Below are 13969 nucleotides of genomic sequence, written 5' to 3' on the forward strand. Positions count from 1 at the left end.
AGAAGCAGATAATAAATATATATTCAATGGCACAGAGACCAGTGTTGACAAATAAAGGACTCAATTAGACAGGCAGTAATTCATCAAATGTTTTCTGAAAAGAAATTACTAACTACATTACATTTTAATTTTTTTTAAAATCAAATAACCAATAATTACAAAATCAGAAACACCCAAACATGAAGTAATATTGCGTGGTTATTTGGGAGGCAGTAAAAATGTGTAATGAGAAAACCTAAACTGCAATAAGGAAAAAAGGACAAGCAATCATTAATTCACTCTTTTTACAAAATGATGTTAAAGTGATGAATTTGTAAGAAGGCAGAGGTGGAGCATTCCTTGATTTAAGAGTAAGATCAACTCTCAAATAAAAAATCTGTTATCAAGTTGTACTAGGCAGTTCAAAATAAATCTGCCTGAAGGAGAACTAACTTCTGATAGGAAAACAAATGTGTGTGACATTCATAGGCTTTATGTGGTGGCAGACTGGTGGGCTCAGGTTACTTCGTTGAATCCCGGTAGATCAACAGGGATTGAAAATTATTTGAAGACTGTCAGTTTAAAAATCCACTAATAAAATATAATATACTAATGGTATGGAGCCTGAAAAAGGTGCACATTTGAAACTGTTAAGTGGGTAGGGAATTAATCTTTGCCTTCCTTCCTAGATTCTCCAGAGGTATCTTTATAGCAATATGCCTTCAGTTAAAGCCTGAAAGGCCAAGGATGTAAGGCATTTAGAAGAGATAATTTCTACTTTAGGAGATTGCCCTTTTCTGTTAAAGATATCCCCAGGATGATCCTTCAGTGTGCTGGGACTGTTCATAACTGGAAGAGATTTCTAAAGCCACTCTCAATTTTTTCAGTAGAGAAAAAAACTCATTCATTTGGGCTCAGTCAGCACCTTGTTCTTACCTCTATTTTACTCTGTGTTGTATTATCTTGTGTTGGACTATTTACATGTGATTATCCATCACAATGTGGTGAACATCTTGAAGAGGAGGGAACATTTTGGGTGGTTTATTTAGTTTCCATGCTGGTGTACCTAGCATCTGTCATAGGGTCTACCAGCTGGAAGGCTGGTATTATTCAATGTATAAGAAGAAAAACAAACAAGGAACAAGGACAGTAGGAGGGATGGAAGGAGAGAAGTGGAAGGCAGGCAATGTTCCAGGATTATATCTCTGCAAGATATTCTTGTCAGTACTTGATAATAATCAATGGGTCACATTTTAAGGGTAATATCACCTTCAAACAATGACTGCCTTCAAATCTTTGAGCTCTTATCACGGAGCCATGGAAATACCATAGGTTTTACAACAGAAAGTAAGATGCAATGTAAAATGAGATGAAGCCAAGATACACACGCTCTGATGTATGTATGATTTAGGACTTCATGGAACGTAGATACCGTCATTACACGTTCTAGCAGAAGTATAAATTTCATCATTCATGTGTGTCTAATAATGCAAACTGAAGCTTTCAGGGAGCACCAACATGTGCCCACAAACATGAGTTGTGAGAATATTAAAAGCTTAATGTGATATAAACATCAAATTCCACTTGCTGCAACATTGCCCCTTCAGTCCTCTTTCCTTTAAGCCTTTAGATAATTTTTTTAAATGGATGTTTATTTCTTAATGTTGCCTTAAAATCTTGCTCATTTTAAAAAATACTTTTAAGGAATAGTTATAGGAAAGAAAATTGTCAGTAGATAATTCTGAGTGCTGAGGTCAGTAAAAGGAACACTAAAAAAATGGTTATATTTTAGTAAAACTAAGATCACAGCAACAAGTAAGGTAATGATTTTGATAGTTGTCAGGCTACCAGAAAGTACAGTAAAATGTTATTCTGTACAAGGTACATGCTTAAAATATGATTACTTTTAATATCTTTAAAAATAAATCAAGTATGAGCATGAAAAGATCACACCAAAAATATTTCCCAGAAATAAATTATGTAAGCAGTCTTCATCTTTTTTTGTTTGAACTGTTAGATTATGAAAGAACTAAGAATTTCTTCATTGTGAACTTTCTGACAAATAGGAGAGCGTGCACATCTTCAGGTTTTGCTGAGTTTAGCTAAATTACTCCCTAGCATTGCTGCCTGACTTTCACATTGTTTGACCAAGGAACCTGCAGGGAGCTTAAACTGACTTGCCCCTCAGGCAAGCCGAAGCCCCCATGCATGCCAAGGCCTCCTCCTTCTGTGCTCCTTAGATAAGACCCTCTTGGGTTTTACCAAAACCCCAGTCTTTTGGTTTGAATTGACCAATCTGGCCTTAGCTGAGAAACCCGAAAGCACTCCATTTATGGACCCTAATGAAGGCATGTGTCCCAGGTCCTGTCTCTCTGTCTGTGTTCTTCAGTGTAGTCCCCTGAGGCCTGCTCGATTCTTCCTCCAGGACTGTGAGTAATAAACTCTATTTCATTTTCTCTCCTGGTCTGTTGTTGAATCTCAGCTTACCATCTGGCACCATGTGCCCCACTTAACAAGTGTTGATTTGACAAATTCATAACAGGTTTACATTTAGAGAGATTGCCGTAATTCATCACAAAAATCCCAGTAAAACTGAATTTAACTGAAATAAAATGGTAATGGAATATTCCTTTAACCTGTAATACCACATTCTATTCTATTGAACCTGGATACAAACATTTGTCTAACCTATGTGGGCTGTAACTACATTTGCTAGAAAATACTATATATTTATTGCATAATTATTCTGTTTTGTTATACTTATGATTTTCAGTAAAGATTAAATCAGAAATATATGTATGTGTGTATATATATATACACTTAAAGGTTTAAGTGTGTCCTAAAAACATGCTCAATGATTTACATTTAATTTGAATTATTTTATACTTATTCCTCAAACATGGATTATAAACACACATATGAGAAAAAATAATTTAACTTCAATGCATTTATTTCACTGTAAACATTTTACTAAACTTTCCTTCATTTTACAGTTCTTTAGTACATTTAATTGATGTGAGAATTCTCATGGTATTGTTAAATTTGTAAATTTTGTTAGCTGTGTCCTACTTTATTCACAGCTCTCAGCTATAGCCGTTTCCTTAAGGAAATTCCTTATGAAAGGTGGTATTTGTTCAGGTGCCTCCAGTGAGATAACTTAGGTCAGTAAAATGTACGGGAAAAGAAAACAAGGCCAGTGCCCAGTGTCACAAGCTGGTTAAGCGAGAGGTGGCTAAGTATCCTCAAAGTCTCCGAAGATCTCATGATGTCACGTTGCCTGTCAAATGTGTCGGTCCTGAACAGACTCACAAAAGATTTGCTTCTCAGTTTTACTGAACTCTCTGTCTTCAGTCTTTCTACTATCATTCTATCTTCCACATGGTTGCCAGATTTAATTTTCTGAATGGCAAATCTGAAAAAATTATCCCTCTGACTTGAAAGAAAAGAAAAAGTCCAGGTGGTTTTGCAAGGCACGCAGGACCCCTACCCTACCCCCACCCATACCATCTATTTTCAGTTCGCTCCATTCTGCAGCGTCACACCATGGACTGACTTACATCAGTCCAGAAACCTTGCTTGTTACTTTTCTACTTCTTTACTTTTGTAATGCTAATTATTGTTCCAAGAGGTTGCTCCTTCTACCCTGCCCATGCTAGTGAATTGTACTACATATTTTTAAAGATCCTTTTGAGTCTTTCTTTCCACTGCATTCATCTTTATTTCTCATCCTCATGCTTAAACCTCTATCAGATGCTTTCCCCAGCCTTCTTTGTATAATTTGTTTTAAACTCTCCTATGCTTGTTGCCATATTATAATTTGTTTTAAAATGTGTAATCTCTCTTTCTGATTTGACTCATGCATATCAGGGTAAGGAAATGTGTTTAATTTTCAACCCCATGTAACCTAACATATAGTAACCACTCATAAAGCAACTAATCTGAATAACAAAGTAAACATAACCCTCTCGCCTGTACATGTCTCTCTGGGATATAGTCACCACTTCACAGCAACATTCTTTACACAGAAAATGTTGTCTAAATCTTATGTTTTTTAAACATGTGATCAGAACTATTAATTTTCTTCATTCAGTCTTGACTTGTGGGTTTCCGTAGTGTAGTGGTTATCATGCTCGCCTGACAGTCTTGACCTAACAGGAAACAGGGTCTCTTAATTGCACAGTGTAGCCCTCTTAATTTTCTTCCTGTAATGGTTAGCTTTTCTTTTTTCATCTCATCTTTAAATTTCCTAGGAAAACATGATTTATTCACATTCATTCATCTAAAAATGTGTTATTTTAGCTTTAAGGTTTGTTTCTATATTTAAAACACAAACCTTTGAGAGTTATTATTTTATTACCTTTCAAGAAAGTATAATCTTTAGAATGAAATCCAAGAGGAGCCTGGATATGGCATGTTCCAATTTTGCATCCAAGATATATTTATTGTACAATAGCACTTAGGTCATTTGATCTGTTTGAATCATGGCAATGTTGAAAAGGTCATTTTCATGTCATCAGTTTAGTGCTTCCCAAACTATGTAGGATAAGGTATCATTTTTGAAAAAAATTCTACTTTGTTGTGGACTAATACATCTGTCAAATACAAGGAAAATAAATTGCTAGAAATAAATGAAATACTGACCAAATACAGTCTTCATTTAAGAAAAGATTATTTGATTGAACAGGAACAGAGTTACTCTTTAAAATTGTTATGATAGCTTACAAATGTTCATTCCCAACTACTAGGTTGTATAATGTACATAATGGAGATTTCAACTAATTATTACTGGGACAAGGAACACATCTGCTTATGGGAGATCATAGCGGCACACGAAGGGGTTGCCATCTCAGCTGGACCATGAAGAATGATTGTTAATTAGACATAAGACTGTGACAGACCAGTCTAGGCAGAGGAATCAAATTTGATCAAAACTAAAAGAATGGAAATTACAAAATTGTTTTGGGACTGGTGAGTAGTGTAGAATGTTGAAACATTGAGTAATAGAGAAAAAGGTGGAAGATAATCCCAAATATGTGAATCAGACTACATAAGAGTCAGTAGAGTTGAAGAATGAAGTGTTTGGGGAAAATATATTTTTCAAGACTACTGCTACGTACAAAAGAAGAGCCTTCCAGAAAACTCACGTTTCTTATTTCCCATTGCTTGTCTCCCCCATTTCAGATTCGATTTCTCTTCAAATCACTGTACCTAAAATAGTCTAATTAAATTCAACAATGACTGCCTCAGCATTTAATGCAAGGGATACTTACAGTGTTTCTCTATGCTTCTTAGCTGCATTTGACTCTACTGATCTCCTACTTGTCACTAAAATATTCTTTATTAGGTTTTGTGATGGAATATTCACCATATTTCTTCTATCTCTCTGACTCCTCCTCTTTATTTTCCTTTTTCATCTCCCCTTTATTTAAAACCTTTACGTTTTAGAATTCCTCAGGTTTCTGTAGTTGGTTCTTTTCTCAGCCATCGCACTGTTCTTTCTTAATTTTATCTTCTCTACTCCAGTGGCTGCAAGGATCTCCTCTATGTTTCTAACTCCCAAGACAACATATTTCATCATGACCACCCTCCTGAGTTCTAGATCTTCTCACCCAGATGCCTACTGAGTATCTCACAAAGATCTCCAACTTAAAATGAACAAAACTGAGTTTTGGTTTCCTCCTCACCTCTCTACTTGTTGAATAACAACAATAATAGAAAGCAAACATGCAACAAACAAACATAAAAATCCACAAAAAGATTCAGTAAATTATGCCATCCTCAGGATCTGCAATTCTCAAACAGCAATTTAATATCATACTCACATCACCCATGTTCCTCATTCTTGACAACCAAACAACATGTCCTGTTGTTTCTACCTCCTAAGTATCTGTTATATCTTCCTATTTCTGTTCATCTTATTCACTGTCTGGACCACACATGAATACCATGTCTCTAGGGAGATTTTCCTGTTCCACAGATTAACTCATCACCCTGTGTTTACCACCATAAATCACTTTGTGCTCCCTCTTATGTTGCAGATATCTTTGCACCTAAAATTACTTCTACAGTGTTTGTCTTCCACAGGAGAGAATAAAATCTACAAAATATAGGAATTTTATCTGTTTGTGTTAATGCATTGTCTCTAGAACACTAGACATACATCTTAACAAATATCTTTTGAATTAATACTTACAACACTATAACGACAAAATAGAGAGTTGGAGAAATACTGAATCTGATAATTTCAACTCTTCTTTTTAGAGGCATCCTCTAAAAGTTATTCATCTTTTTTGCCTTTCTAAATGGAGTATCATTGCATATTATATATTAGGAGATAAAAATGGCATCTTATTAGCTCAACTGTAGATAAAAATAGTTTTCTTAGATGTGATATATTTGGAAAATAGAAAAATGTAGACAATTAATTGATTATGTATAATAGTCTATATTTTTTAAACATTATTTATAAATAATTTTCTAGAGTATATTTATTTTTTCTCTACTATTACATTGATATGCAATGCTTTTACATCCATTGGCATCCTTTCTGGTATATCATGGTATTAGTAACCAGTGCATATTATTTAGAGTATGAGAGTTGGATATAGAACTCTAGAAACCAGTGCTACAAAGATGGTCCCTGTGACTGTGCTTTCTAATTCTAATACTTCCTAATCATTTCAGAAAGGGATAGTAATAACTATCATTTTAAAATGCCTACATTTTACAGTCATACTAGAAAAGTATCAATTCAGATATTTTCCCTCTTCAGTGGGTGAATAGTATTTTAAATATATTGCTACTACCTAAACTATGATGTTTATTTACAGAAAAATAACTATGTGACTGACATGGTGCTACATTTTGCATACATATGTAAAATTCTTAGATATCCTGCAAGATAGATATTTACCCTACATGGAAAACCAAGGATCAGAGAGTTAAGTAACATGTAAAGGTAATAAAACATTAACTATTTGCAAAGCTCAAGTGCAGAAACAAATATGTCTGACTTCAGAGCATAAACCATTGCACCACATTGTCCCTCATCACATGTGTATTTGGACATTATGTATCTTTTCTGAGAGAAATGTAAGTCAGGGCAGATAATGTTAAAGTACACTGATTCTTTTGAAATTAGAACTGCATGCTGTATTATAGAATTCCAAAGTATATGAAAAAGAGGGGTGAGCTTTGGGGATGCTCTGGGTTCATAGAAAATGATTATGTTAATTGCCTCTTTGGAGAGGAACCATCCAACTCAATTTCTTAATTTTTAAATGATATAAATATTTTAAGCATATTTTGTTTAATTCATTATTAAAGGGAATTTAAACTATTTTAAATTTCTAGGTTTGAATGTTAACTAGTGCTATTATATATATTATATACATAATATATATAATGCTATAATATATATAATGCTCAAGAGCCTATCTTTGTCTTAAATGGAATGACAAGTGGACATCTTTCTAAAGTAGCACATCTGCCCTGAAGCACATTGTAGTGCAAATCAGATGTCCCAATCATGAAATTAAATAGAACATGAGAATTTTGGCTAATGAAAGTCATTAATATCTTTTACATAATAGTGTATAATAGTTAAGAGCAAGGCACAGAACGTGTGTTGGCCAGGTTCAAACCTTTGTTCTAATACACGCTAAGTTCTTCTCTTCAGCTCTCTGTGCCACCTTTTCTTTTTTACATAAGTGAAGAATAATAATATATAAATCCTTTTAAAGAAAAGGACAATAATGGACAGAGATATTGGACCAGGTCTAAGGAAAAAGAAAAAGCAGTCCAAATTTATATTAAAATTCTAGTCTAAGTGAATCCAGAGGTCATAAACTTTGTTGCATCATGCAACATCATAAAAAAAAATAAGCATAAGGGGATAGAAGAGAGGAGCAAAAAGGGAACCAGAATGGAAGGAGAGTTAAAAAAAAAAAAAGAGAGAAGGAAAAGAGGAAGAGAAAAGCAGAAGATAAGGAGAAGAGTGGAAGAAAGATATTGTCATGTGCATATACATGAAATTCTGAAAACTGTCATTAGGCCATTTTAAGGCAGGTATCATTCTCCTTTTACAGATGAGCATATTAAGGCATAAATATGCTAAGTTGTATGCCCAATGAAAAATATTAAAATGATAAATTCAGAAATTAAGAATTATCAAATTTTCTAACTGAAGTATTAAAAGTGCAATTTTTATGAAGTCTTACTACCCTATAATTTTCTCTACTATTTTCTGGTGAAAATTATTATTTTTACCATTAGAAGGACTGGAGAATTATTGAGTACTTTATTTTATTTGTAAGAAGTATTGTAAAAGAAGTTAAGAATTTTGATATAGAGCAAATAAAACTATAGGAGAAAGAGGGGTCTTGAGGTCAAGTTTCTTGGAAAAAAGATTACCGAAAAAAGAAAGCAATGATACTGGAAATGTTTATCAACACTAGTGTTTTAGAGTTCTTTCCTTGCTCTTGAATCATCCACTTGTCACTAGATAAGCTTCTGACATTTTACAATAGAAGTGAAGCAAGAATAGTTAGCAACTTAAATTACCCACTGTTAAATTTTTAAAATGTATTTTTCACATATATTTTTGGTGTTCCAAAAATATTTACTATGGTATTTAACAATATTTTTAATCTGCTCTCTGTTTTATCATCCTTGATTAGTCATATTATTTTAATTATTCGTGGAAAATACTTAAATTAGTCAAATTAACATTCCCATCTGCATTAACTTCTTTATGAAAAGTTTGTTAGCTTATCAGAACATGACTATTTGTTAGTAAATTAAACATTAATACAAAGTTAAATTCTGTACAACTTTGTTGGGAGCAAGTCAGGAAGAATTTTGACATTCAGTGGAATTATTTAATTAAATATCTTTTTCTGTGAATGTATCTACATTTATTTGATTGATAATTAGATTCAGAAAAATAGTAAAAAGTATTTTCAGATATACTCTTCTACCCCAAAACTGTCACTGTTAAGCATGAGTTCACTGTCAGATCCACGTATCTCTTAAACAGGCATTAATTCATTGAGTAAATATTGGTTAAACACTTTCTTTGTACCAACCACTGTTTTAAATGTAAATACAGGAGTGAAAACAAAACAAATCCCTGATTTTGTGAAGCTAGAAAATAATAAACTAAAAAAGGAAAATAAACAGTATGTTATATAGTAATAAATACTAGTAAAGAAATAGAACAGGGAGAATTTAGAATATTGGCAGATTTTGCATTTTTAAATAGGTAGTCAGGAAAGGCTCCAAGGAAAAAGTGACAGGTGAGTAAAGACCTAAAGAAAGACACTGACCAGTTTTGAGTAGGAAATGATATTATCTGACATAATTTAATAGGCTAGTTCTGGTTGCTAGGTAGAAACTATATTGAATGTGCTAAGGACAGAGCAGAGGCTAGATTTAAGAGTGCTGGCAGTAGAGATGGTGAAAATTTGTCACTCTGGATATATTTGAAGGTTATCACCTTGAAGATGGATTGTATGTGGGGTGTGAGATTAAGAGATGAGTCATAATGCCTGTAAGTGTTTGACTTGAGCTATTTGAAGGATATAGTTGCTACTTATTGACTTGGAAAACTCTGTGGAAAATTTTTCAAGGAAGACCAAGGGCTCAGTTTTAGATATACTAAGCTTGAGATGCCTAAACAACCAAACAAATGGATAGATAGATGGATTGATACATAGATATATAAAGAGATACATAGGTAAATATGCAGATAGATATATACATAGATACATAAATACATTTGCAGTTCAAGGGAAAAAGATAAGCTGCAGTTACATATTTATGAGTCATCAATAGGCAGATGATACTTAAAGCTATAAGATTCCATAAGGTAAATGACCACAGAAGGAGAGAAGTTCCAAGGACTGATTGGTGACAGTCCACACATAGTCAGATAATAAAGAAGCAGCAAGAGAAAAGGAAGAAACCAATGAAATGAGTTTTCTTTTAAAAAAGTATGTATTATCCTGGAACTTAAATAGCAAAAGTGTTTTAAGGAAGAAGAAGTGCTTAACAGTGGGAAATATTGCTGATTTACTGAGGGAGTAAAGTGTGACAGTTGACCTTTGGAATTAGCAAGGTATTTGTCACTGTGTCACTGGTGACCGCAGCAGGTTCATATAGTGGGAAGTGATGGAGGCAAAGGCCTGAATGCAGTGGATTTAGAATAGAATGAGAAGAGGAAAATGTGGGAAGACAACATGAACATAATGAAAGGAATGAGAGAAGTGGGATAGAAGCTGTAGAAGATAATGAAGGGAATAGAAAACTTTTTTTTTTTTTTGGTTGGTGTGTGTGTGTGCATGTGCATGTGTGTGTAAGTAAGTAAAGAACATGGTTCAGTACATTTTCTTTAATCCCAGAAATTCTCTCAATGTTTTTGTTTTAGGATATCTCGAGTATATACTTTGTCTATTCTGAAATTAAAGTTATAATACTGTGATGCAAACAAAAGTTCTACTAGAGATCAGCATATATTACTAAGATACATACATCCTACTTATTTGAAAATTCGTATATAACATAAGCATTATAACAAATCATGTCAGTGAGTAATTGTCAAGAAATCTTGACAATGTACAGTCTCTGCCAGTGTAACAAGGTTCATCACTTATTTTTTTCCTGGGTTTGTATTCACATTAAATTTCTCTCTCCAAATTGTTATGAAAACTTACAAAAATATTTTTGCACTATTATGTTCAAGGCACTATCCTAAATATGTTACATATCTCATTTCTACTCTTCACCATAGGCTTACAAAATAGATTTTATTAATCTGTTCTAAATAAGAGTCCTGGTGATCAGCAATTCAGTGACTTTCCTGAGCCTTGATAGACATGACTGTTGGAGCAGGGATTCAGTCCAGATACGCTTAGTTCCAAAGCATATGACCTTTAACTTTTACTGCTTTTTAACACTATACTTCCTGAAAGACAGGGACTAACTTATAAGAAACACTTCTTTTGTATACTGGGTAGAGCTAAGTACAATGAAAGGCAACTAACATGACTTTACTCTTCATAAAGCTGTTAATTTGTATAAGAAAAAATAATATATTTGTTACAACAAATAGAATCATTTTTCTCACGTTTACAAATTTAAACTGTTAATAATCATGATGCAAAAAAGTGTAAACTAATTTAATTTTTTTCTTTTAAATGTCTTGCCTTCATTATGAAAAAATTTTCCAAATTACAAAACTAAAACAAGACAAAATCCAGTTCTACTGACAAGTTTTAAGATTTGAGTGCAGTAAGTTGCACATCGATGGTGTTGATTGTGCAATAAAAGCCGGTGAGGAATCCAAAATTAATCCTTTATCTAGCCTACTGATTTCTCTAAAGGTTTGCCACTGGAGATGCAATTACCAGGACTCTTACTGTTCAAATATAAGATTCTGAAACAAAATCCTTATCTCTAAAGAATGCTGGCTTTCTGCAAGCTTAATTATTTTTGCAATTTAATTAATACCTAAAAATGTAAATCTCCATGTCTTAGTTTCAAATAAAATTTCAATAACAGAAAACTTAAATGTACAGGGAATATAATTAGAATCCCATCAGTTTCCCATTACTTTAAGGTGGATTTTGTGTCAAAATTTAGACACATACCAGAAAAGACAATGTCCAGTCACATTTTAGAATCCTGGTCTTTGGAAATCATTTATCTATTTAATATCCATTCCATTTATTGTTTTATTTCCCTTGATTTCATTCTATTTTCCTTATATGTTTTAAATTTTCAGTAGTGAGACATTGCAACATCAGCAAGTTCTGGATGACAATTTTATTTTTTAGATTTGTCTTATCCTGTGTGATATAAAAAAATCCAAAAATTTAACTGAGATAATTAAATTGTAATATGCATAAAATTTGTAAGTTGAAATCCTATTGTACATAATACATATTCATCATTTATATATGGCTCCATTGGTACTATAGAAAAAGAATATGATTTAGAGTTGTGAAGAAATGGTTTTGAATCTCATACATCCCACTTATGACCTGCATGAACTTGTAAAAGTTCTTTATCTTTCGTTTCCACCTGTAAATAAAAGTTGATATTGCCCAACTAATGTTACAATTACTAAATGAGAAATCACATAGTATCTTGTTGGCAATTAAAAGCAAGTAAATAATTTCTTCTCTTTCCCTCTTATCTATAAACACAGCTAGAACATAGATAAATGGAATCAGTGGTTGAATTTTATTTTTAGGACAATGGCAAAAAACTTATTCAACATGCCTGTAAAGCAAAATAAATATATACTTTTATTAAAAATGTCAATCTTCCTTATAGTGAATTAAACTACTTGTGTTTTTTCAAACTTTTGAAAAACTGAAAACTTTGTAATATTGTACATACACATGTATATCTACAATGTACATGCATATTTTTGTGTTGATTTTTTAACCTAGGATATAAGTTCTTGTTTCCTTAGTGAAACATCTGTAATATGAATTTAGAGATAGAACATATTAAGTGAGATATTCTTTATAGAAACTTAAACACTGTGGTTTTGAAATATGTAATCTTTTCATAAAAAGTGAAATATTCATATTTCAAAACAAATCAATTCTAAATTATTTTCAAAGGACTAGATTTTATCACATATGCTAAATATTATTTTTAATAACTTTGGTGCTTTTTGCTTGCTGTTTTCTACAAACACTGTTAAAACCCTATGAAAATTTGTATATGCAAGAAAGTGCATGAAGAGAAAAACCTAGACATTTTGTCATGTAAGCTGAGAAGGTGAGCACTGAAAATTTTACCTCCTGACAATGGTCAATGTTAGGAAGAAACCTAGAAACTACTAATTATTAGCTACCATTTAAATTGAATATGAAAGATGCAGTGTATATTTTCTAGTGAAACAAAGTATATAAAATATACTTTAAAGTATGTTATATCGTATCGATCCTACTCATCATAAAATTAACATTACAAACCAGGAATATATTTTGATATAGACTTGTTAGCATTTAATCAAGTGATCAATAATCTTTGGGGCAGAAAAGAGAAGTTTAAATAAATAAATAAAACTCACCTTATCCACAATACATATCTGCTTTCTGGTGTGAGCATCGAGAATTTCAATCTCGAAGTGAGTAGTTTTTACATGTTTAACTGCTGCAGCTGATCTTAGAGGGCCTGCTGAGAGTATAAGTTGCGACAAAGAGTGAAAATTTCTCAAGTCATTCTTCAGTATGGACCGTGTAGCTCTTGAGGAAATTAATTCTCTCTTGCGTTCTGAAGCAAGGGACTTGTGCCTTTTGAACATTGTGTGAACTACCAGAATCTGTCATGTCAACAGGAAACACTTGCAAGTGTGTTCCCTTCGAACCAGTTAAATACTGCTGGTGAAACCCAGAAAGGTCAAGTGGCATGCCATTCCAAGAGTTCAGTTTTATTTAGCAGGCTTGAAAACAATGACTGATCTATTTCTATATATAACGCAGTATTGTGGATTGCTGCAATGTAGATTACTTTACCAGCATTCAAATTATTTCTCGCTTTCTTCTTTTATCTCTGCTTTTTAATATGGCCACTAATATCTGAAATTCCAAAGCAAGAAAAGAATAGACAACAGTTTTCATTATCTCTGAATTCTGGAGGCACTAATCTTCAAACACATATATTATTATTCACAACTCACATTTAGACATATTTAAAATTAGCATAGTGCTATCTTATAGTTAAATTTAATAACACTTAGTACATTATTACATAACATACTTTTTTTTGTAAATGCTGCCTATGATATCAAGATTTGTGCCATGTTTTTAATACATACATAAACATCTGATACAAAATGGATGAATTCTTCATGCTAAACAGGGAATAGAAAAATGGCAAATCATCTATGAGATTGGAATATATAGAGAGATATTTTATAATTTAAGAAAAAGGAAGTAAGTCTTATTTTAACATTTCTATACACATTATATCA

The 13969-nt window shown here is 32.6% G+C and overlaps 1 protein-coding gene across 1 annotated transcript in view; it reads right to left on the minus strand.

Moving 5' to 3' along the window:
- TECRL (trans-2,3-enoyl-CoA reductase like) overlaps nt 1–13344 on the minus strand; it is an 86326-nt gene extending 72982 nt beyond the window's left edge. The window contains exon 1 of the mRNA XM_010995684.3: nt 13067–13344. Coding sequence (XP_010993986.1) covers nt 13067–13300 — 234 coding nt within the window. The 5' untranslated portion in view covers nt 13301–13344. The remainder of the gene's footprint in view (nt 1–13066) is intronic.
- Between the last annotated feature and the right edge of the window lie 625 nt (nt 13345–13969).

Source organism: Camelus dromedarius, chromosome 1 (genome assembly GCF_036321535.1).
Source record: "Camelus dromedarius isolate mCamDro1 chromosome 1, mCamDro1.pat, whole genome shotgun sequence".
NCBI lineage: Eukaryota > Metazoa > Chordata > Mammalia > Artiodactyla > Camelidae > Camelus > Camelus dromedarius.